This window comes from Panicum virgatum, chromosome 5N, assembly GCF_016808335.1.
Source record: "Panicum virgatum strain AP13 chromosome 5N, P.virgatum_v5, whole genome shotgun sequence".
NCBI lineage: Eukaryota > Viridiplantae > Streptophyta > Magnoliopsida > Poales > Poaceae > Panicum > Panicum virgatum.
Genome location: NC_053149.1, coordinates 25,319,976 through 25,343,957, shown reverse-complemented (window position 1 = coordinate 25,343,957; position 23,982 = coordinate 25,319,976). Strand labels below are relative to the sequence as shown.

Here is a 23,982-nt window from a genome sequence, read left to right as displayed (position 1 = left end):
ACTGCTTATACCAAATAAACTGGTGGCATGCATTCATTCATGTGGTCAACGAACATTACCAACACAAAGGCATGTTATGTGATTGTAAAAATAATGGAGTTGCTTTACATTATCTAAAAAATATATCCTTTCTTTTAGAAACTCATGTTGATTACCTTTTATTTATACCCTAGCTGTATTCTACATTCTGAATATTTCTCTGATTGGATCTTTGAAATTTTATCACGGTTACCTCACAGTGATGTACTTTTACTTCGAGTATAAGTCCCACTCCGGTACCTAATTAATTTCTAGCTTTCATGGTTTTTGTTTTGTGCCTTTGGGTTTCATATCAGGGGCAACTTGAGTCTTGCTTGGGAGATGACGAATTTCAAGATTGGTTTGTAAAATAGGATAGATGGAAGTAGTGTTGTACATATCCAACTTTTCCATCTGCAAATTATAGACGCAGCAATAGATTGTCCATATATGAATCTGGTTTGTAATAGATTGGGTATTGTCAATTAGTTGTCTGGCTTGCGATGCTCATAATAAATAAATATGTGATTTAAGTTTTGACTTCATTCATTATTTTTTCCACTCGATTATATGTGCTAACTAGTCGTGATTATTTCACTCTACAAATCATCATTGTTAAATTGCAACAAAAACAAAGATACTGCACGCATTTCTAAATAATTGTGAGGCAATTCCTATTTTTACCGTGTCATGACTCATGTATTGCTATGACACTCTTAACCCCATTCACAATCACTGGTTTGAAATAGCATTTGCAATCAGAAGATGCAAGTATTCCGACAAGTCCAATGACGCAGACAACACTGTGTTCGCTTGGCTTCTCAGCCAACCAGGCAGCAATACTGTTCTCTCATACTAAATCAGCACCGGCCACCAGCTACCAGTACTGTTCTCTCATAACAAATCAGCACCAACCATCAACCACAGCCAAGCGAACACATGCTCACTCTGCAGTTCAACCAAGATTCGTTAGTGAAAAAAAAATACCCATTGTCAAAATATCAAGCAGGCGAGACATCCACTAATGAAACAGTAAACACTCCGGTAATAAACCATACTCAGCACGTACAGCACTGATAGGCACGGTGAAGCGCACCAATCTTCCTATAACATCATAGTACCACTTTGCCTGGCTCACATGACAGAGATATCTCTCTCCCTCGGAAGGCAGAAAAGCCCAAAATCAAGAGGCGTGTGTTCAGCCTCATTTGGTGTCGAGGACAAGGGTGAGATAGAGCCACGAAATAATTTTTAAAATTTCAGACTTTCAGCCCATTTAAAGCATATAAGATTTCGGACTATCAGCATGTTCAGATACAAAAGGCTCGATCTTCATAGGATCGATTTATAAACATCAATTCTGTAAGTACAACAACAATCCACAAAGTGAAACTACTAACAGCAGCATCATATTGAGCAGAGGATTCGACCAAATAAATCAAAACCTCCAGCGGCGAAATAACTGGGTCTGGGTAAGTCCTCAGCATCTTATTTGAAGCACCTCTTGAGTATTACAGAAGGTGAAAATCTGTAATTATGATCAGAAGTAATTGCTACTGTAGAATTTCTTCAGGAAATCAGAGCTCCCTTGGTCCTTTGAGCCCAGCTCATGCACCAGGCCCTCTTGGCCAATCACATACTGCCCAATCACATGATGGCGCTGCTTTGCGTGCTCAACTATGTTGTTCAGCTCCTCCGTCCCCTTGAACAGAAGCATATCAATAACCTGCTTTGCAAAAAAAAGGTTAGTTGACATGGATATTAATATTAAAAAGAAGAGTCAATCCTGATATTCAGAAGCACTGGAAGGCTACAGATATCAAGGCAGGGATCTGCCATCGCTCTTAAGGGAAAGGCATTGATGAAACATGTGAAAAATAATTTTAGGGGTTTCTGAAATTTATGCTGGACTCAGGCAGTCAGGCTGCAGGTCATAGGTGGTACAAAACAGAAGTACTTCAAATTAACACTGTGATCATATAAAACTCACTGAATGACAACACTAAATTATCCAGAAATATCACAAACTCATTGAATTTAATTATAGAATTGGAGTTTCTGTGATATTTCAGTCCAAACTCGGTCCATACAAAGTTAATCACTGAACACCAAGGCATCAGAATCTTTGTTCCAGCTGTGATTCTATACATTAAACACAGCTCCTTGCTCCTTCATTTCCACTCTCTTGGAATGGTAATTGATAAGAAGCTAAATCTAAATTATTTCCAAGTTTTTTTCAAACCTGAAGTCAGTTAATAATTTAGGAAGAAATCCAAATAAACCTCCAAAGTTTGATCCAGACTTTGTTTGGCCCCTGATATAATACCATGAATCCAACCCTCTAAACTTTAATGTTATATCCAGATCACCCGGCCTTGTTCGTTTTAATGTGGATTATCAAAGATTGGCAGGGATTGAGAGGGAACTGAATTTTATTCCTCCAATTCCATGCCAATTCCTGCGCAACCGAGCAAGGCCTAAGCTGGCTTTGATGGGTGGTTTTGCATCTGTGGTCCTTTGTCACCGGATTTGCCACTTAAGCTGCCTAATCATACAAGTGTAGTTACGATTTTTTATTTGTCTTAGACAAGAAATGCTAACACAAGAAAGGGCAAACCAAAAAAAGCAAAATATGTACTTGCAGCTGAAAAATATGGTATATGTAATTTATCAGGATCTCAAAAGATAGTATATGTTATTAGTTATACATCTTTTCTCCTGACCAAAAATGACTAGCATATCTTTTTTTATAACAAAAAGCCTAAATCATTCCCTTGTTGCAAAACAAGAACTACAACACTTACGCAGACTGCTTTCCTGATATCACCATATTTTCAAGAAGATGCTACTTTTAGTTTGTTCATTGATAGCCCCCAGTTATACCAATATGATTACATCAAACAAGAATTATGTAACTTTGACACCTTCATAAAGAATGTATGCTTGATTTTTGTAAATTTACCCTAGAATAAAAGGTATGCATCATTCATTTTACCCACAAAGCATACAGCCATTCACCAATATATATAGTTTACAGAAACATACAGCGGTACGCTCGCAGTGAACTTTGACCCTAGATAAAAAATGTTAAGATAGTGGAAACTTCGTATTATGCGAAAATGTCAAACTGAGTTGGAAAGTAACCCGCTTTACCTTAGCCAAGTTAATTGCATCTAATGATAGGAAGTATACAGGAGTTTGTATTTGTGAATTGAGGTCAAATCATTTGTAGTAACATTCCAAGCAACGTTTTGTACTCGTCCGATTAATGGCGACGCTATTACTCACGATTAGTCGGGCTGGCCACCGATAAGGGCCAGCGACTAGGTCTGAGCAACTAGAAACCTAGTTATCCGGTTAGTCGTCGACTAACCGTGATTAGTCGTCCGATTAGGCTTGAAAACTATCAGATTTGAGATAATGGGCTTCGGGTGGTGGGTGGTGGGCTACTGGGCAGACAATTAGGCCCATTAGGTTTTGGGTATATGTTTCACAGCTGTAGTGCTGCCGGGCCACCTCGTTCCATAACACCCTTCATAACACACGTGCGGACGCGCCGCCACCAGCCCGCCAAAATTCACGCCATCGCTGAGGAAACGCACAGGAGCTCCACGCCTCCCTGCTACCAGGAGTGCCCGCTGCCTAGGAGCTCCACGCCTCCCTGCTGCCAGGAGCTCCCTGCCAAAATTTGTGGTGTTGATGCTTGTTATATATACTATGTACTGTATAGTATACATATCATATCGGTCATGGATGTACAGGATGACTATACAGACGACTAGGTTTGACTAGGCTCAACTAATCGGCCTAATTGATGACTAATCACCCTATCCGCGCCATGGCGATTAATTTTGATTAGATCATTGTAAAACATTGATTCTACAGAAACAGAAGCCAAGAAACTGCAAGTTAGCACCTGTAATGGGCATTGTGACTGACATTATGACACTGTACACCATGAAATCTAAGATAGAGAGATCTACTGATAAAATAGTTAACTTCATTAGAAGATGCAAATAGGATCTAGCATCTTTCTTAGGAGAGAAAAGGACTGCATAAATGTCTCTAAATTTAACATGCGATGATTATATAACAACAATTAGCAAGCTGTCTAGAACTATAAACTTCATCCTTAATCCTGCCGAACAAAAACAACCAAGAACAAAATTTGAGTTTATACAGAATTAAGAAATCTAACAAGCACATGGTTGCAGAACTAAAAGTATCAAATTCATTCTTCCTTTAATGGGATTTGCATTGACAAACATTTTTATAAATATTTGGGTAGCCAGTTACAGTAATCCACCAGCCAATGCAGAGAATTTCCCTGTAAACTTTAAAGTGCTGACATCCATCACGACTAACCAAATCATTCCAGGCTACAAATGTCAAAGATCCCTAATATTATCAGACTGTGATCTGACTTATTTGCAAAAGGCGTAAAACATATATGCAAGTAGAAACATAGTGAAATAGTTGGGTGAAACTGATGTCATATCAGGAAATTTGCCCCCAGAAACATTTGTATATACATCATATAGAAGCATAATGGATGAGCAAGTGCAATTCTGCAACTACGACAAATGTAAGACTAATATGGAAGCATGCAGGCAACATTTAGCATCACAATTCACAACCATAATGCAAACCAACCAACATTGATGGAACACTACAGTCAACCTTGCATTTAGCCAGTAAGAGTGATATGCTATGACATGAGCAGGTCCATTCGCCATGTGAAGGATTTTAGGGGAAAGGAGATGGGGGGGGGGGTGTTTAGTTCATTTACCTCTCAATCCCCGCCAATCTACAAGGGGGGAGATTTATCCCAACAATCTCTAGGCCTAAAAATACACTGCAATCGGCTGTGAATCTTTTACGGAAATACTCCCTCCGTCCTAAAATGTAAGTCATTCTGGCATTTTAACAGATTCATTGAACATTCTCTGAAGTTTGAAACTGTATGCCTAGATTCATTGAACATTCTATGAATCTAGACACAATAAAACAGTCAGTATGACTTATATTTCAGGACGGAGTGAGTAAAATCTTATATTCCACCCAAAATGGCATACCATCCGGACGGCGTACCACGATTTTTTTTTGAAAAACGTATCCACGATTCATGAGCCCGACTATAACCAAATATGTTGGATTCTACAGAAAATGCACCTTTAGATCGGACAGAATCCAGATCGGAGAAGTGTTCATCTTGACCTAGGGATCGAACCGAGAGGGGAAGCAGAAAACGAGGGGACGGGAGGGGGAACCTTGGGGTTGGTGATGTTCTGGCTCTTGCGGATCTCTTTGGCGATGGTGGAGCGGAGCTGGGAGGGAGTGACGACGTCGTCAAGGTTGTAGATCTCCATGACGGTGGGGATGGAGCGGCAGGCCTGCTTGAAGAAGTCGAACACGCGGTGCCGCGCCTCCTCCAGCGATGTCACAGCCCTGGAAAAAAAAAAGGAAAAAGAAAATAAAATCCTCCGCCGGGCCCCACCTGTCAGCCCCTTCCCTCTCCTTCTCTGTTTTCTCCCGCGCGCCGCGGCACGCGTCGCCGCCGCCGGCCATCCTCGTGAGCCGCGCCACGTGCCGGCCATCTTCGCGTCCCGTGCCACGGTCGTCCTCCCCCACGCCCTTATCCGCGCCCGGTCGACCCCGTTCCCTTCCAACCCAAACCCTAGCCCCCTCCTCCATTGACGCCGCCGCCCCGAGCTCCCTCCTCGCCGCCGATTCGCCGCTCACAGTGAGTCCCTAGTCGATTCTTCGCGGGTGGAGCGTCTCCTCGCTTCCCTCGACCCGTTCCACCCCTAACCCGGCCCCTTCCCCTCCCCTGCAGGGCCGGCGACGAGCGCCTCCGCCCGCCGCCGCCTCTGCTCGTCGCGCCACCGGTCCGCCGCCGCTCCTCGCCCGCATCGCCGCCGGTGAGCTTCGCCGTCACCTAGGGCACGCCATGCGCCCTCGCCCCGAGCTCCTCCAGCCTCGCCCCGCCGCGCCGCCGTCCGCCGGCGCCACCGCGCCGCGCACGCGCGCGCGTGGGCGCGCCCAGGCGCGGGGTCAAGGCAGGCTTCGGCCTTGACCCGGCCTGGTGGTGCCGCCCGGCTCCCTGGGCCCACCTGTCGGTGGCCGGGGTGGCTACCTCGGGTGTACCTAGCGTTTTAGCTAGGGTTTCTTAGGTTCCATATTTCTGCAATCTTCCAAAATTCATAGAAATTCATGTATAGCTCCAAAAATTGTGAAACTTGTTTTGTTGAGTTCCTCTAGCTGAGATCTACCTAGGAAAAATATTGTTTTGCATGTTACTTTGTTGTAGATTTATCTATAGATTTATCTTGCAAAAGTGAGTTTATTGCTTGGTTATTTGTGTACTGCTAGAAAAATGTCAAACCAAATTTTGTTAGACTCCTTGTGAGGTGTAATTTCCAGTGGTGCAGGTTGTTCACATGTTTACTTGCTGTTGGTTAGGGTTTTATTTCGATTTTGTGCTTGCTGTCCAAAATATGGTTTATTGTGGAATTTTTTTGCAGGAAAGTGATAAAATGGCAAAACCAGTTTTGTTAGCTTTGTGTTCCTTTCTAGTTTCCATGATAATTTTGTTGGATTTGTTTAGTTGAGTTTGCATTCCTTTTCTGTTTTACTTTGTTTAAAGTGGCTGAAAACTGTTATATTTATGATTAAATGTAGGAAAATGCTTTTGCTGCAAAACCAATTTTCATGAGTTCTTTGTGATGTCCTCTGCATGCTCAAATTGTTTCATGATTTATGCTTGCTGTTTAGTTCATTCCTTAATTCTTGCATCGCATTCATGCATTTTAGTGACCGGACCGTCGGAGAGCGAACCCGGGGAACCCGTCGAGTCCGTTGAGCCGGAGCTTGGAGTCCCGTTCGTGGTCGAGCCGGAAGTTAACCCAGGCAAGCAGCTAAGCATTTTCCTTGCACCTATTTAATCTGATTTAGTTAGCTATCTCATCGGGTACTGTTGGGTTATATATTATCTATGTATTGCATCCTTGTACCTACTTTGATGCACTAGCCATCCTTGAATTGTTTAACCATGTCCTTGCCACGTGTTAGTCAGCTAATAACTTAATTTGACTAGATGCTTAGTTTTGCTTTGAATACTTGTATAACTTGCAAGAAAGGATTGGGTTAGAGTATCACATTTACCATCCATCCTTGATCGCACTTGGGAAGCTGGGATAAGTGGAGTGTAGTAGCGAGGTTCGAGCGGAATGGTAGGGCCTAGAGAATGAAGTCACATGGGCATAGTCCGCTTGGATCGATTAAGGACCGAGTGGATGCCATCGGCCTTGAGCACCTTTCCGTGCTACCACATATCCAATATAATGGAACGGATGAGCCAATTACCTTCTTTGACTTGATCATTGATGTGCAGTCCTAGCTACGTGGCTACAGGCTATGCAGAGAGGCTTAGTGTGTCCCCAGGTGGACTTATGTGTAGGAAAGTTTAGAGATGTCCCTGGTGGAACTAAGTCTCTACTCGTAAGCTAGGTGTGAGGTTCAATGATCGAGCCTTGTTGGGAACGGTTGACGTGAGTACCCCCTTGCCCGGCGTGATCGATTGGGTGAGTCGCATGGTCCTCGCGTCATGTGGGTAAAGTAGTACACCCTTGCAAGGTTAAATCAATTCGAATTGCCGCGCTCTCGGATATGAGCAAGCTCTTGGTTCGCCGAATTCCTCTTAGAGAGTTTCGGTATTGTTGGTTTTGGAATCATGTCTTGTTAATGATCTATTGTTTAGTATTTTACTCTCTTAATCAACTAAAATTGTTTGGGGTTGGGCAAGATTAATTAATTCTGCTAGGTGGTAGTGTAAAGAGCTCATGCTTATGCAATAATTACTTAACTTAAAGCTTTTCTTTGAGCCTTTGCATGATCCTTGTTTATTTAATCGCGTAAGTCTTGCGGAGTACCTTTTGTACTCAGGGTGCTTTCTAAACCTAGTTGCAGGTGAGCCAGAAGTGGTGTTCGGCCATTTCTACCCCGCTGTTCCTAATGCGGGGGAAGAGTAGGCTGTTGCTGCTGTGGTGATGTCCTTGAGCAAGGCATCATCATCTTAAGTAGGTTTTATCGTAGCTGAGCTTCGGGAGAGCATGTATTTTCAATAAGCTCTAAATCTCTGTTTAATATGACTCGCGTGAGCCCAAGGCTTGTAAAGTGAAGCTTTAAACCCACCTATGTTGAACTTGTAATATTAAGTCTCGAACTCTGGTTTTTATATAACTGCTCTTTGTGGATTGTTGGCTATGTATTCGATTGTATACGGTATGTGCATATGCTGATCCTGGGCGTATGTTGGAGCACATACCGGGACTACCGGATTTGGTATTATTTTGAATGAATGACGTGTCGGTTATTCGTGTCTCTAGATGTGGGATAACACGTGGCTCGCTCTACGGCAAGCACGTGTTAACTCTCATCTGGGTGATAATGACCGGCGGTTCATTTAAAATAGTATCAAATTGGGCGGTTCTCACAACGGGTATCAGAGCTGAGTTTCCATGAAGTGAACCTAAAATTTGCTTAGTGGGTTGAGAGTCAAATAAAATTTGATCACTTGCACTAATGTTTACTTTTGCTAAAACTTTGAACTTAAGGCTGGTTGCTACCTTTCTTCCTTGGTCTTAGAGCTATTTCTTCCTTAATGCTTCACTTGTTTAATTAAGATATGCTTAACCTCTCTTGTCTGCATGAGTAGCGGTAGCGTAGGAAAACCCTTTCACCTGCTGGAAACCTTTTGAGCCTTTTTACCGGAGTTGAGAAGGTGGGAATCACCCATTGTCCTGAGCGCTAGTAGGTGGGTTGTAGCGCTGTTGGACAATGCGGTTGTTGCGGATCGTAAGTGAGTGTTAGAACGTTAAGGCGTGCTCACGCTGTGAGGAGACGTCATGTTGCATTCATACCTCGCATGCATGCATATTTTCTTGTGGTTTTCAAACCTGCATCTAACTAATCTAGTGTGTCGTGGTCTAGTTTTCGCTGATCTCGTTCTTGCTAATCTTAGTGGACCAAATCTGCTCTATTTCTTAGAGTTGCTATTCCGGTGTTGATCATGTGTTAGATTTTTATCTACACATTGTCTTTCCACCCTGCCTTTGTGTATCATCCTCTATCTTTCATTCCTGACCGCTAACCGTTTTGTTTATTAGCAGGATGGTGTTGCGTTCGGGAAATGAAAGGGATGGTGCCAGTGGTTCGGGTGGTAATAACCACCGCAACAACGAGGATCCCCTTCCTAATCCTCCAGTTCACCCAAACCTCGCGGACGTCCTGGCCCGACAAACTGAACTCATGGCACACCTAGTCAATCAGTTGGGCAATCCCGGCAATAATGGTCCAAGAGCTGAGCCTCAAGTGAACAGGTTCGGAGATTTCTTCCGCACCAACCCGCCTATCTTCCGTGGCTCCAAAGATCCTCTGGATGCCGATTTCTGGCTCAATGTGATTGAAGAGAAGCTTGATCTTATTGAGTGTGAGCCCCATGAGAAGGTTCTCTTTGCTGCTCATCAACTTCATGATGCCCCTGGGGCTTGGTGGCGGAACTTCAAGGCATCTCACCCTGCCAACTACCGCTTCACATGGGAGGAGTTCCGCACAGCTTTTCGCTCCTTCCATATTCCCAAGGGTATCATGGACATCAAGAAGAAGGAGTTTCTGAATCTTACTCAAGGAGGTCGTGATGTGATGGCCTATGTCAATGCCTTCAACACTCTCTCCCAATATGCACCTGAAGAAGTGGCCACCGATGCCAAGAAGCAAGAACGCCTGTATGATGGGCTCTCTGCAGAGTTGCAAGACAAGCTCTCTACTACCAAGTTTGAAGACTTCAATGACTTGGTGAATATTGCCATTAGAGCCGAGCACAAGATGAAGAATCTGGAAGCAAAGAACAAGCGTCCTGCTCCTACCTCAGCAGGCGGTAGCTCCTCACGTCCACGTCTGGGGCCTTCTCCTTTTCCACCTCGGGCGCCGGGTGCTCAAGCTCCACGTCCTATGTGGATTGTGCGTCACCCTCAACCTCCTCAAGGACAAGCTCCTAGGCCGGTCAGTGCTTATTGGAACAACCCAGGTGTGACCGCAAAGGGTCCGTGCTTCAATTGTGGTGGCTTAGGCCACATCTCTAGGGACTGCCCCTCTCCGAGGCGTGGTGGTGCCTTCAATGCACCTAGACCCAATGCTCCTCCGCCTCAAGCATCGCGTCAAGAAGCTAAGCCACAACAAGCTCCTAAACGTGGCCGTCTCAACTACACCACCGCTGAAGAAATTCCGGAGAATGCTGAAGTACTCATGGGTACGCTCCTAATCAACTCTCACCCTGCAAGTGTTCTTTTCGATTCTGGAGCAACTTTTTCATTCATAAGCAAGAAATTTATGCTGCATAGTAAGCTTGAGATTCAAAACCTACAAGTGCCATACCATATAGAATCACCGGGTGGGAAAATCATTGCCAAACACTTTGCTAGTGAGGTTCCAATTCTCATTGGGGGAGTTACCTTTCGAGCCAATTTTCTCATTCTAGACAAGCTAGAGTTAGATGTGATTCTTGGGATGAATTGGTTGAGTAAGCATGACGGAGTTATTAAATGTGGGCCCCGCACCGTTGATCTTTTGCACCCTTCTGGGAGTAGAGTTGTACTGTCCCTTGCCAAGGTGGAATCTTGTTTATATGCCTTGGCGGGTACCAAAACCACGACGTTGGAAGATATTCCCGTGGTTTGTGAGTATCCGGATGTCTTCCCAGAAGAATTACCGGGTATGCCTCCTGATCGTGAGGTGGAGTTCGTCATAGAGCTCAAGCCCGGAACTGCTCCTATCTCTAGACAGCCTTACCGAATGCCTCCCCATGAGTTGAAAGAATTGAAGAAACAACTCAAGACTTTATTGGACAAGGGTTTCATTCGTCCGAGCTCCTCTCCTTGGGGATGCCCGGCTCTTTTTGTGAAGAAGAAAGATGATAGTTTACGGTTGTGTGTTGATTACCGTCCGTTAAACGAAGTCACTGTCAAGAACAAATATCCTCTTCCACGGATTGATATCTTGTTTGATCAACTCTTTGGAGCTCGTTATTTTTCTAAGATTGATTTAAGGTTGGGTTATCATCAAATCAAAATTCGAATTGAAGACATTCCGAAAACGGCTTTCTCTACTAGATATGGTCTCTATGAATTCACTGTCATGTCTTTCGGCCTCACCAATGCACCGGCTTATTTCATGTATCTGATGAATAGCATCTTCATGGAGGAACTTGATGTCTTTGTGATCATCTTCATCGATGATATTCTCATTTATTCCAAGACCAAAGAAGATCATGCTCGTCATATTCATATTGTCCTCCAAAAGCTTAGGGAGCATCGTCTTTATGCCAAGTTTAGCAAATGTGAGTTTTGGCTTGAAGAAGTATCTTTTCTTGGTCATGTCCTCTCTAAGGATGGTATTGCTGTAGATCCTAGTAAGGTGCAGGATGTTTTGGATTGGAAGCAACCTCAGAATGTCCATGAGATTCGGAGTTTTCTGGGACTTGCGGGATATTACCGCCGGTTCATAGAGAACTTCTCTAAAATTGCGAAGCCTATGACCGAGTTATTGAAAAATGGGGTCAAGTTTGAGTGGTCCCCAGCCTGTGAAGAAGCCTTTCAAACCTTTAAGGATCGCCTCACTACTGCTCCAGTTCTTGCTCAGCCAGATATTTCCAAGAGTTTCGATGTTTATTGCGATGCTTCTCGCATCGGTCTTGGTTGTGTTCTTATGCAAGAAGGCCGAGTAGTGGCCTATGCTTCTCGTCAACTCAAGCGGCATGAAGAAAATTATCCTACCCATGATTTAGAGCTTGCGGCTGTTGTCCATGCTCTAAAGATATGGCGTCATTATCTGCTTGGTAATCATTGCAACATCTATACTGATCACAAAAGTCTCAAGTACATTTTCACTCAATCTGATCTAAACATGAGGCAACGTCGATGGCTTGAACTGATCAAGGATTATGATATGGAAGTGCACTATCATCCTGGTAAGGCAAATGTCGTCGCTGATGCACTAAGTCGGAAGGCTCAATGCAACTGCTTGACCATAGCTTCTCCTGTGCATACTCTCTGTGATGATCTTCGGAAACTCGGAATTTCTATGGTCAAAGAAGGTTATCTTGCTACTCTTACAGTCCGATCTGATCTTTATGATCAAATTAAGGAAGTCCAAAAGAAGAATAAAGGTATGGCTCGAATTCAGGAATTAATGAGGGAGGGCAAAGCTCGGTGTTTCTCTACTGATGATCAAGGAGTTATATTCTTTGGGAAGCGAATTGTGGTGCCAAAGGATTATAAGCTCAGGCGAATTATCCTTGATGAAGCCCACAGTTCTCAATTTTCCATTCACCCAGGTAGTACAAAAATGTATCAAGATCTCAAGCAAAGATTTTGGTGGACTCGCATGAAGCGAGAAATCGCTCGGTACGTCTCTGAGTGTGATGTTTGTCAAAGAGTTAAAGCCGAGCATCTTAAACCAGCTGGTACTCTTCAGCCCTTACCTATCCCATCATGGAAATGGGAAGAAATTGGAATGGATTTCATCACTGGATTACCTAGGTCTTCTCAAGGATATGATTCTATATGGGTAATTGTGGATCGATTGACAAAGTCTGCTCATTTTCTTCCAGTGAAGACTACTTATCATGCCAAGCAATATGCAGAGTTATATCTCACTCGCATTGTCTGTCTTCATGGTGTTCCTAAGAAAATTGTCTCTGACCGCGGTCCTCAGTTTGTTGCTCACTTTTGGAGAAGTCTTCATGAAGCGATGGGAACCGATCTCACTTATAGTACTGCTTATCATCCTCAAACCGACGGTCAAGCCGAGAGAGTGAATCAAGTCTTAGAAGACATGCTTCGAGCCTGTGCTCTAATCTATGAGAAGAAATGGGTTACATGCTTACCATTCGCAGAGTTTTCTTATAACAATAGTTATCAAGCAAGTATCAAGATGTCTCCTTTTGAAGCCCTTTATGGAAGACGGTGCAGAACTCCGATCAACTGGTCCGAATCGGGAGAAAGGCCTTTCTATGGTCCAGACTTGGTAAAAGATGCTGAGGATCAAGTCAGAATTATCCGTGAGAATCTTCGCATTGCTCAATCTCGTCAGAAAACTTATGCTGATCGTCGTCGCCGAGAACTCCATCTCAAGATTGGTGATTATGTCTATCTCAAGGTTTCTCCATTTAAGGGCACTCGCCGTTTCCAAGTCAGAGGAAAATTAGCGCCACGCTATGTCGGACCTTTTCGAATTATCAAGAAAGTTGGAGCAGTGGCTTATCAATTGGAACTTCCTCAATCACTCTCCGCAGTGCACAATGTCTTTCATATCTCTCAGTTGAAGCAGTGCCATCGTGTTCCAGCTGACGCCGTCGACCTTGAGTCACTTGATCTTCAACCAGGTCTTACCTACGAAGAACATCCAATTGCCATTCTTGATCGAGATGAAAGAAAGGTGAAGCGTAGCATGGTGAAGTTTGTAAAGGTTCAATGGAGCAATCATTCCGAAGATGAAGCCACTTGGGAGCGTGAGGATCGATTACGTCAAGAATACCCGGAATTCTTTTCCGATGAGTAAGTTTTCTCCCTACCACCCCCACTTTCTTGATGAAGCTCAGTTTCCCAGATATTGTTATATGTGTACACAGTCACCATCAAGAAAACCCTAGGAATGTCTCACATCACATCATCCCTGCCTTTGTGCATCATCTCTTAGATGTTTATCTTGTCTAGGTAAATATGGCCTCAACCTAGTCCGAGTTTTATCCTTCCCCTCTTGTCTACCTAAATCTCGGGACGAGATTTTCTTAAGGGGGGGAGAGTTGTCACAGCCCTGGAAAAAAAAAGGAAAAAGAAAATAAAATCCTCCGCCGGGCCCCACCTGTCAGCCCCTTCCCTCTCCTTCTCTGTTTTCTCCCGCGCGCCGCGGCACGCGTCGCCGCCGCCGGCCATCCTCGTGAGCCGCGCCACGTGCCGGCCATCTTCGCGTCCCGTGCCACGGTCGTCCTCCCCCACGCCCTTATCCGCGCCCGGTCGACCCCGTTCCCTTCCAACCCAAACCCTAGCCCCCTCCTCCATTGACGCCGCCGCCCCGAGCTCCCTCCTCGCCGCCGATTCGCCGCTCACAGTGAGTCCCTAGTCGATTCTTCGCGGGTGGAGCGTCTCCTCGCTTCCCTCGACCCGTTCCACCCCTAACCCGGCCCCTTCCCCTCCCCTGCAGGGCCGGCGACGAGCGCCTCCGCCCGCCGCCGCCTCTGCTCGTCGCGCCACCGGTCCGCCGCCGCTCCTCGCCCGCATCGCCGCCGGTGAGCTTCGCCGTCACCTAGGGCACGCCATGCGCCCTCGCCCCGAGCTCCTCCAGCCTCGCCCCGCCGCGCCGCCGTCCGCCGGCGCCACCGCGCCGCGCACGCGCGCGCGTGGGCGCGCCCAGGCGCGGGGTCAAGGCAGGCTTCGGCCTTGACCCGGCCTGGTGGTGCCGCCCGGCTCCCTGGGCCCACCTGTCGGTGGCCGGGGTGGCTACCTCGGGTGTACCTAGCGTTTTAGCTAGGGTTTCTTAGGTTCCATATTTCTGCAATCTTCCAAAATTCATAGAAATTCATGTATAGCTCCAAAAATTGTGAAACTTGTTTTGTTGAGTTCCTCTAGCTGAGATCTACCTAGGAAAAATATTGTTTTGCATGTTACTTTGTTGTAGATTTATCTATAGATTTATCTTGCAAAAGTGAGTTTATTGCTTGGTTATTTGTGTACTGCTAGAAAAATGTCAAACCAAATTTTGTTAGACTCCTTGTGAGGTGTAATTTCCAGTGGTGCAGGTTGTTCACATGTTTACTTGCTGTTGGTTAGGGTTTTATTTCGATTTTGTGCTTGCTGTCCAAAATATGGTTTATTGTGGAATTTTTTTGCAGGAAAGTGATAAAATGGCAAAACCAGTTTTGTTAGCTTTGTGTTCCTTTCTAGTTTCCATGATAATTTTGTTGGATTTGTTTAGTTGAGTTTGCATTCCTTTTCTGTTTTACTTTGTTTAAAGTGGCTGAAAACTGTTATATTTATGATTAAATGTAGGAAAATGCTTTTGCTGCAAAACCAATTTTCATGAGTTCTTTGTGATGTCCTCTGCATGCTCAAATTGTTTCATGATTTATGCTTGCTGTTTAGTTCATTCCTTAATTCTTGCATCGCATTCATGCATTTTAGTGACCGGACCGTCGGAGAGCGAACCCGGGGAACCCGTCGAGTCCGTTGAGCCGGAGCTTGGAGTCCCGTTCGTGGTCGAGCCGGAAGTTAACCCAGGCAAGCAGCTAAGCATTTTCCTTGCACCTATTTAATCTGATTTAGTTAGCTATCTCATCGGGTACTGTTGGGTTATATATTATCTATGTATTGCATCCTTGTACCTACTTTGATGCACTAGCCATCCTTGAATTGTTTAACCATGTCCTTGCCACGTGTTAGTCAGCTAATAACTTAATTTGACTAGATGCTTAGTTTTGCTTTGAATACTTGTATAACTTGCAAGAAAGGATTGGGTTAGAGTATCACATTTACCATCCATCCTTGATCGCACTTGGGAAGCTGGGATAAGTGGAGTGTAGTAGCGAGGTTCGAGCGGAATGGTAGGGCCTAGAGAATGAAGTCACATGGGCATAGTCCGCTTGGATCGATTAAGGACCGAGTGGATGCCATCGGCCTTGAGCACCTTTCCGTGCTACCACATATCCAATATAATGGAACGGATGAGCCAATTACCTTCTTTGACTTGATCATTGATGTGCAGTCCTAGCTACGTGGCTACAGGCTATGCAGAGAGGCTTAGTGTGTCCCCAGGTGGACTTATGTGTAGGAAAGTTTAGAGATGTCCCTGGTGGAACTAAGTCTCTACTCGTAAGCTAGGTGTGAGGTTCAATGATCGAGCCTTGTTGGGAACGGTTGACGTGAGTACCCCCTTGCCCGGCGTGATCGATTGGGTGAGTCGCATGGTCCTCGCGTCATGTGGGTAAAGTAGTACACCCTTGCAAGGTTAAATCAATTCGAATTGCCGCGCTCTCGGATATGAGCAAGCTCTTGGTTCGCCGAATTCCTCTTAGAGAGTTTCGGTATTGTTGGTTTTGGAATCATGTCTTGTTAATGATCTATTGTTTAGTATTTTACTCTCTTAATCAACTAAAATTGTTTGGGGTTGGGCAAGATTAATTAATTCTGCTAGGTGGTAGTGTAAAGAGCTCATGCTTATGCAATAATTACTTAACTTAAAGCTTTTCTTTGAGCCTTTGCATGATCCTTGTTTATTTAATCGCGTAAGTCTTGCGGAGTACCTTTTGTACTCAGGGTGCTTTCTAAACCTAGTTGCAGGTGAGCCAGAAGTGGTGTTCGGCCATTTCTACCCCGCTGTTCCTAATGCGGGGGAAGAGTAGGCTGTTGCTGCTGTGGTGATGTCCTTGAGCAAGGCATCATCATCTTAAGTAGGTTTTATCGTAGCTGAGCTTCGGGAGAGCATGTATTTTCAATAAGCTCTAAATCTCTGTTTAATATGACTCGCGTGAGCCCAAGGCTTGTAAAGTGAAGCTTTAAACCCACCTATGTTGAACTTGTAATATTAAGTCTCGAACTCTGGTTTTTATATAACTGCTCTTTGTGGATTGTTGGCTATGTATTCGATTGTATACGGTATGTGCATATGCTGATCCTGGGCGTATGTTGGAGCACATACCGGGACTACCGGATTTGGTATTATTTTGAATGAATGACGTGTCGGTTATTCGTGTCTCTAGATGTGGGATAACACGTGGCTCGCTCTACGGCAAGCACGTGTTAACTCTCATCTGGGTGATAATGACCGGCGGTTCATTTAAAATAGTATCAAATTGGGCGGTTCTCACAAGCGAGGCCGAGTTCGGGGGAACCTTCACCGCGCGCATCGTGAACGCCATCGTTCCCCCACTCCTCCGGCCGCGCCGCTTCCCGCCCTCTCCCTCGCCGGTGGGGTGGTCGTGCTGCTGGTGGCTTCGGTTCGAGCTCCGGGAGGGCACGTGATTTGGCTGCGGACCTGCGGTGGCTGCGGGAGGTGTGGTTGGGCCGGAAGGACGGGGACGGCGTTCAGTCGAAGGCTTGGGCCGAATACAAACGTGAATAAATATTCTAGTTATTTTTTTTCCTTAGGGTGACGTTTGGATAGTATAGAATTAAAATGAAGGGTGGGAAAGGGAAACGAGGGAAGATGGATAGCTAATCCTTTTATTTGGATATAAGATTTAATTAGAATTAGATTCATGCTATTACAAATTACGAACATGTGGAGCCGCATGTCAGTGAGTGGAGGGAGAGGATCATGACAAGGTTGTTTTGGTCCTTAAAAAAAATACAAACATCGGAGATGTAGAAAATGACATGTTTCAAGTTACGAATAAATTGTAATGTCATCGTTCCAAATACAAGAATTGTAATGACGTAGTTTAGAAATTGCAAAATTGTAATGCTACGAATCCCATTAACCCTTGAATATATGGAAAGGGTTAAGAACTAGCTATAGGATAGGGATAAGACAAGCTTATTTCCCATCAATTTATCCTAGTGGGAGGGGTGTGTTTTGGATGGGTAATGAAACGGTGAATATGGCTATGCGGATCCCATACCATTAACCCAAATCAAACTTTATGAACCAAAACATGGGGCAAGGATAAAAACTTTATATCCCTAACCATACCTGCTCTCACATAACCCATTGCATATCATTTTCCCATTCCAGTATGCTATCAAAACGCCACCTAGGTGTTCGTTGAGACTATGAATTTGAATAAATTTATTTTGTAGTTATAACGTGATTCTGTATTTCCAGATGTGCAACTCCCATTTTAAACTATTAATTGTAGGTCGTTTTAACTTCTTTAAATATAAAATTTTAACTATGTATTTTCTCTGTCCTGAAATATAGGGTATTTTAGGATTTTGCAGATAGATTAAGAAGGTTGAGAAAAGACATATGTATTCATTAGTGTATTGTTTAGTTACTCAACAACTTAACTCATTGCTGGTTGTTCAGCTCTCGCGCAAAAAACAAGAAGATTAGCATTCATTCTTTTATTCCCCTCAGCCCACATTAATTGATTTATCTAAAAAAGTAGCACACCCGCTTGATAGTCTCACCAAAACAAACCTGGTGTATTGGGAAGTGGTGCATGGGAAGTGGAGAGATAAGTGTGAGAGAGAATTTTATTCAAAAGATTTTAGAATGTCTTACATTTAAGTATAGATTTTAAATCTTTGGATGTTCTACAATTGATGACGAAGAGAGTATATAGATAAATATATAATTAAGGGGAAAAACCAACATAAAAAACATATAGTTTAGGGTGGAGGAAGTTATTGGGAAGCCATCTTTGGCTTTGCGAAAGACAATCAGGCAGCTGGCTTATTAGAGACTATGGCTTCACGGGAACATATCTGGTGAAAACTAAATTTTTATGAAAAATCATACAAACCATGACAAAAAAGTTATCTAAATTCACGAAAAAAATCTCACATATAGATGATATGATGATACATAATCTTGTATAATATCTTGTCCAAACTCGATTTCGTTTGTGAGATATTAAAATAACAAATTTCTAACAAATCATCTGGACAACTTGTTGGCTTGAAATTTGTTGTTTTTATATCTCACAAACGAATTCGAGTTTGGACAGAATATTTTACAAGGTCGTGTATCATCATATCATCTACATGTGTAATTTTTTTATGAATTTAGATGACTTTTTTGTTGTGATTTACATGAGTTTTCACGAAGACTGTGGTTTCCACCACATACGTTCCCATGGCTTCACAGATAAACAAAGTCCAAATAATGAAATCAAACAGAGCCTTCCGTTGACCGAACTTGGAGTCCGAGTCTTCTCTGCTCTCTCGTGGTGAGATTTTTACATATTTACTATTATAACCAAGGTGATTCGCTCGTTTAGTATTTTTAAGATGGCTCTTACATATTTAACACTACTGTAGCTGTGATTTCTACATTTTTACCACTTTGCCTGACATGACACGACACGGCGGCCTGACACAGTGGCGCTGAGTCAGCAAGCTCACGTAAAATGTCGTTGCTGCCTCTTATCTCCTCCTCTCTTCTCCCTCTCCGAGGGTTGGGTCCTGTAGCTTCTCTCTCTCACTAGCAGATGGCCTCCACTCGTCAGCTTGTTATCTACCTCCCCCTCCACGAACAGGCGCGCCGCCGCGGGGGCCACTCGCTCCTGTTCCGCACGGCCGACAAGATGTTCGCCGTGCGCGACCCGCACGGGTTCCGCCCGCTCGTGATGGGCAGCCGCCGGAACGGCGCCGTCGTGTTCGCCGTCGGCCGCGGCCGCACTGCGGGCGGTCTCCATCTCCTCGAGGAAGCCGCTGTGGCAGTGCGGGCACTTCATCTCCGGCTCGCCCTCCGCGGGCCTCACCGCCACGGCGCATATGTGGCACCAGTACCTCCCGGCGCCCTCCTGCTCCGCCATTGCTGCTGAGCTCCTCGCGCTTTCCCCGCCAATGCAGCTACCCTAGTTGCTCGGGGGAAGATTCAGCTGCGACGAATCCACCGGCAAGGAAAGATCAGAGCCTTGACGCTACGCTACACAATCAATCGCGAAAGGTCTAATCAGTGATTGGGGAAACAAATTTTCGAGCTTCGGCGGGCCCAATGTCTCCCACTGAATGCAGGAATGGAGGGAGCATTTCTCGATGCGCTACAATCACAGATCGAATCATTTGCATGTTCTTGTGATACACGGATCAGATGCGGGCTTCTCTGAAAGCTCGCAAAGACAAGGACACGCGCTCGTGCTCGAGTTCCAGCAGGGCCTGATCCGGTGGCACTACAGCGGCGGCAGCTTCAGCTCCCTACCTTGCCACGGCGCGGGTCCTGCAGCAGCGGCGTAGGCGGGGGGCCAGGGCCCAGCGGCGCGGGGAGCGGAGAGGAGAGGGAGGGGAGGAGCTCGGCGACCGGCCGGTGCCAGAGGTAGATGACGAAGCTGATGAGTGGGGCCCACCTGGCAGGGATAGGAGTTGCGGGACTCGGCTGTCGGAGAGCGAGAAGAGAGGAGATTAGGGGCAGCGAGGACATTTCGCATAAGTTTGCTGACTCAGCGCCACCGTGTCAGGCCGTTGTGTCATGCCACGTCAACAAAAGTGGTAAAAATATAGAAATTGTAGCTATAGTAGTGCTAAATATGTAGGAATTATTTTAAAAATACTAAACGAGCGAGTAACTTTCGTTATAATGGTAAATATGTAAAAAACCCTCACCACCGCGGCGGCGGCGGCCACTTCCTCTTCCTTTCCATCTGTAACCAGGCCAGGCCCTAGTGGTCCCTCCGAAGAAAGACAAAAGGGAGGCACCCTCCAGGCCGCCGCATTGACTGGCTCGGTGATCCAACTTTCCTTTTTTTTCTTTCGTCGGTAAGAACCCTAGCTAGATTCCTTTTTTCTTGGAGTAATTTGTTCTGGGAGATAGGTAGATCTGTTTACAGGTTGCCTGCTTCTATGAGCAACCGAATCCAAATTATGCTGTTCAATATAGATTATGGCCCTCTCTGGCTTGTGTAACTGGTAAAGTATGCTCTTTGCTGATATTTCCCATTTATTGATCATTGTTTAATTCAGGTTATAGGGAAACCATTCTTTGTTGTTTGGCTATTCTTAAAAGTTTAAATGGGATCAGAAGGACCTTTATCTGTGACTGTCCATGTTACTGGATTCAAGAAGTTTATTGGAGTTCCTGAGAACCCAACTGAGAAAATAGTGAGCAATCTTCAATCTTATATGGAAAAGAAAGGCTTGCCAAAAAACCTTGTACTCGGCAGCTGCACAGTTCTCGAGGTTGCAGGGCAGGGTGCACTTGGCACACTATATGAGGTTTTAGAATCTGCTATTTCAAATAAACATGAAGGGTCGCAAATAATTTGGGTTAGTGCTCACCTTAGTCTACATTTGATAGCCTGTACTTTCATGATAGGTGAAGCAGCTTTCCTTTAACTTTCACCTGAAAAGTTTTGTTTTGCTACTCTTTGTTTGTGTTCTCTTGACCAGGAGGTTAGCATTAAAACTGTATTGGTTCAACTGGCATGTTTCTTAATGCATTGATAGCTGAAACTATATTAAAAAAGACCGAATTATCAATTCTGTACGACTCCATGAATATATAAATTGATATTTATTTTTTTGGATGACTTCGTAGAAAATTGCTTCCTAGATAAAAGGAACTTCCCAGTTCAGGAAAAGCACAATGAGGATATGCCATCTCCTACTTTTTTGTAGTTTTCACTGATTTGTACTTCATGAATATATGCATTTGACCGTGTGGGCATCTAATGCTGAAGCTCTACTCTTTGCTGCAGCTGATGTTGGTTGTTGGTATAGTTGATCTACTTTGTCTTACAGCAAAGCTCCATTTAAAAATTTCAATATTTATATTGAATGATATCCAGATTGCAACAGTGAAATTTATTAGAGAAAAAACATAGAGATAACTGGAAATCAATGCTTCCGTTCTTGTGTTGTCATGTTCTATATCTGAAAAGGTCATAGAGTTTCTAGTTGTACCCAATGGCACATGAATGAATTTTTGTATGTATCGTTTCTCAGATCCACTTTGGGGTCAATGGTGGTTTACCAAGATTTGCGCTTGAGAATCAAGCTGTTAATGACGCCACATTTGCTTGTCCTGATGAGCTAGGATGGAAACCTCAGGTTGCGTTATTGCACAATTGTCTATTTTCATGATCTACACATACAGACAAATATTGTCTTTCTATATGTTTTATTTACTCCATTGTTTCTATGCAGAGGGTCCCTATTGTAGCATCTGATGGAAACATCTCACGGGTTAGAAAGGTAATTGTCAAGTATGAAATATAGCTAGAAACTGCAGCCATACTTTCTTTGATGTCTTTTTGCATGAAATTCTGTTTATGTGAATATTATCTCTGACAGTATTTTTCCTTCAAAGTCAGCAATGTTTATAACTAAGCTACCTGACAAATATTTTATTTGTTTTACATGCCAAAAAATCTCTGATTGTAGAAGTACTGGAAACTTTACCTTTCTGGTTTATTATTTTGAATCACATAGCATCAGCCAGTGAGAAAAAAGGAATACGATAAATATCTGTCATCACCTGATTGCAGGAAGAAATTATATTTTAGGTGACTACGGCATGCTCTCCATACTGATAATCATTTACTCCAGTTTTGACAAGAGTTGGAATAGAGACACTGTATTCTGGAATCAAAATATTATTGTTCCTTGTTACAGAAACATTACTTGCTAGATAAATGGGTTCTCTATACACACATTACATCGATACAAATTCGACTTTAGGGCTTGTGATTGTGACTTCTGCATCTCATTATTCAAGCATTACTTATGTTATGATTAACTTGTTATGAATCAGACTACCCTTCCAGTTAATGAATTAGTCAAGATTCTTCGAAAGATTGGCCATGATGTGATGCGTTCAGATGATGCTGATCGATTTGTATGCAACTATGTGTACTATCATTCTCTCCGCTTCGCCGAGGAGCATGGCATCAAATCTCTGTTTGTGCATGTGCCCCTCTTCTCGACAATTGATGAGCCAGTTCAGATGCATTTTGTTGCTTCCCTTCTTGAAGCTGTTGCTAGCTTGAACTAGACAGCAACTTGTTTCCAGGTGGGTCTAGTTAATCCTTTGTTCCAATAATTATGTTGCAGGAAGAGCCTGAGTATAATCCTTCTCTGTTTTGTCGATTTCTTGCTAGCAGATCAATGGTTGTATGATGTAACCAGAGATGTAAAGATGGTGTGGTCTTTGGTGTCATCGTTCTTCCTCTAAAGGGTGTGTTGAAGGAAAAAATAATAGGCTGCTTATATTTTGTATTATACCTGTTGTGAAATGTGGTATCAAAAGTTCGCAAACTGCCCCAAATTCTAAAGTGGAAACTTGTTTCCAAAGGCTTGACGAATGGGTTGGAAATTGGAATACATGCACCAAGTACAAGAAGACAATTGTGTACGATGACATTATTGAACTTTATTTTGCACCTTTTCTAGAGAAAAAATCTGACTGTTTATAGACAAATATATACTCCATTGATTCAAAATGCATGTTTTGACCAATTATTTCTGAGAAAATATGAAATTTCAATGAAAGATAATTAAATAGTTTCAAAATACTTATCATGGCAAATCTAGTAATATCTATCTTAGATTGTTATTACTCTATGTAATATTTATATTAGACTATTAGTGATCAAAGTTCTAATAGTTTCTGTCTGTGACATTGATTTTGAAACGAAGACTATATATGACATTGACACCAGCTAGACCTGAAACTCTGAACATCACTACAGTTTCTGTTTAAGATCTGACAGTCAGAGTAGAAACAATGATCACAAGAGCTAGAGGGAAAAGGGCGATTACCAGTTTGCCATCCCAAAAGCTACTACTTGTCTGAACCTGGTACATTTTAATTCAAAACCACGTGGATTATTTTGAAGAGATTTAGATAAATAACAAAACCACGTGAATTTAGATAAATAACAATTGAAAATAACAAAGATTGCATCCAGTCTCCTTTCCACGCTTTGTTTTTATGCTGACCCCCTGGCTGTAGCCTGTTCTTGAAATCTATCCAAAGAAACACTTTCAGTTTCAATGGTGTTTCGCTCCACAACCTAGCCATTCTCTTGTCAGTAACACCCCGAAAAGGAATGACTTTACATGGATCTAGATGTATACTGCCTCACTTATCGATTCTCCAAATAAAACTTGATATTGGTTATCATAGGGCTGCACATCTTGTGGAAGATGCAACAGAAATGGCTTCAATGTTACCAAAACTCCTAACCATCATTGGCTCATTGCCACCGTCCCACTAGGCCACTAGTCGAACCTGGACAGGTACATTGATTCT

At 43.7% G+C, this 23,982-nt stretch overlaps 3 protein-coding genes across 8 annotated transcripts; 2 read left to right on the top strand and 1 right to left on the bottom strand.

Annotated features, from left to right (window-relative positions):
* Positions 1–1,263: 1,263 nt before the first annotated feature.
* Positions 1,264–17,088, bottom strand: LOC120672464 (NADH dehydrogenase [ubiquinone] 1 alpha subcomplex subunit 6-like). Of its 2 annotated transcripts, none has more exons than XM_039952867.1 (3): positions 16,943–17,088; positions 5,289–5,456; positions 1,264–1,744 (listed from the first exon to the last, which is right to left on the bottom strand). In XM_039952867.1, exons 1-3 carry the CDS (start codon positions 16,985–16,987, stop codon positions 1,559–1,561), a joined length of 399 nt encoding a protein of 132 aa, XP_039808801.1. In that variant the 5' UTR covers positions 16,988–17,088; the 3' UTR covers positions 1,264–1,558. The 2 variants fall into 2 exon arrangements, with proteins under 2 accessions (XP_039808801.1, XP_039808802.1); XM_039952868.1 differs by having other exon boundaries at positions 5,289–5,450; positions 16,937–17,062.
* On the top strand, positions 8,467–15,557 carry LOC120672463. 4 transcript variants are annotated; one of them, XR_005674136.1, is made up of 2 exons: positions 8,467–9,398; positions 15,255–15,557. XR_005674136.1 is itself a non-coding variant. In XM_039952866.1 (2 exons), the coding sequence occupies exons 1-2, from the start codon at positions 10,030–10,032 to the stop codon at positions 15,383–15,385; spliced, it is 429 nt and encodes a 142-aa protein (XP_039808800.1). In that variant the 5' UTR covers positions 10,017–10,029; the 3' UTR covers positions 15,386–15,557. The 4 variants fall into 4 exon arrangements, 1 of the variants encoding a protein (XP_039808800.1); XM_039952866.1 differs by lacking the exon at positions 8,467–9,398 and adding an exon at positions 10,017–10,327; XR_005674137.1 differs by lacking the exon at positions 8,467–9,398 and adding an exon at positions 13,461–13,631.
* A 3,246-nt stretch (positions 17,089–20,334) lies between the features above and the next one.
* LOC120676891 (pyrrolidone-carboxylate peptidase-like) lies at positions 20,335–23,221 on the top strand. 2 transcript variants are annotated; one of them, XM_039958223.1, is made up of 6 exons: positions 20,335–20,489; positions 20,694–20,996; positions 21,675–21,779; positions 21,876–21,923; positions 22,483–22,740; positions 22,832–23,221. In XM_039958223.1, exons 2-5 carry the CDS (start codon positions 20,742–20,744, stop codon positions 22,720–22,722), a joined length of 648 nt encoding a protein of 215 aa, XP_039814157.1. In that variant the 5' UTR covers positions 20,335–20,489; positions 20,694–20,741; the 3' UTR covers positions 22,723–22,740; positions 22,832–23,221. The 2 variants fall into 2 exon arrangements, with proteins under 2 accessions (XP_039814157.1, XP_039814158.1); XM_039958224.1 differs by having other exon boundaries at positions 20,442–20,457.
* Positions 23,222–23,982: the final 761 nt, after the last annotated feature.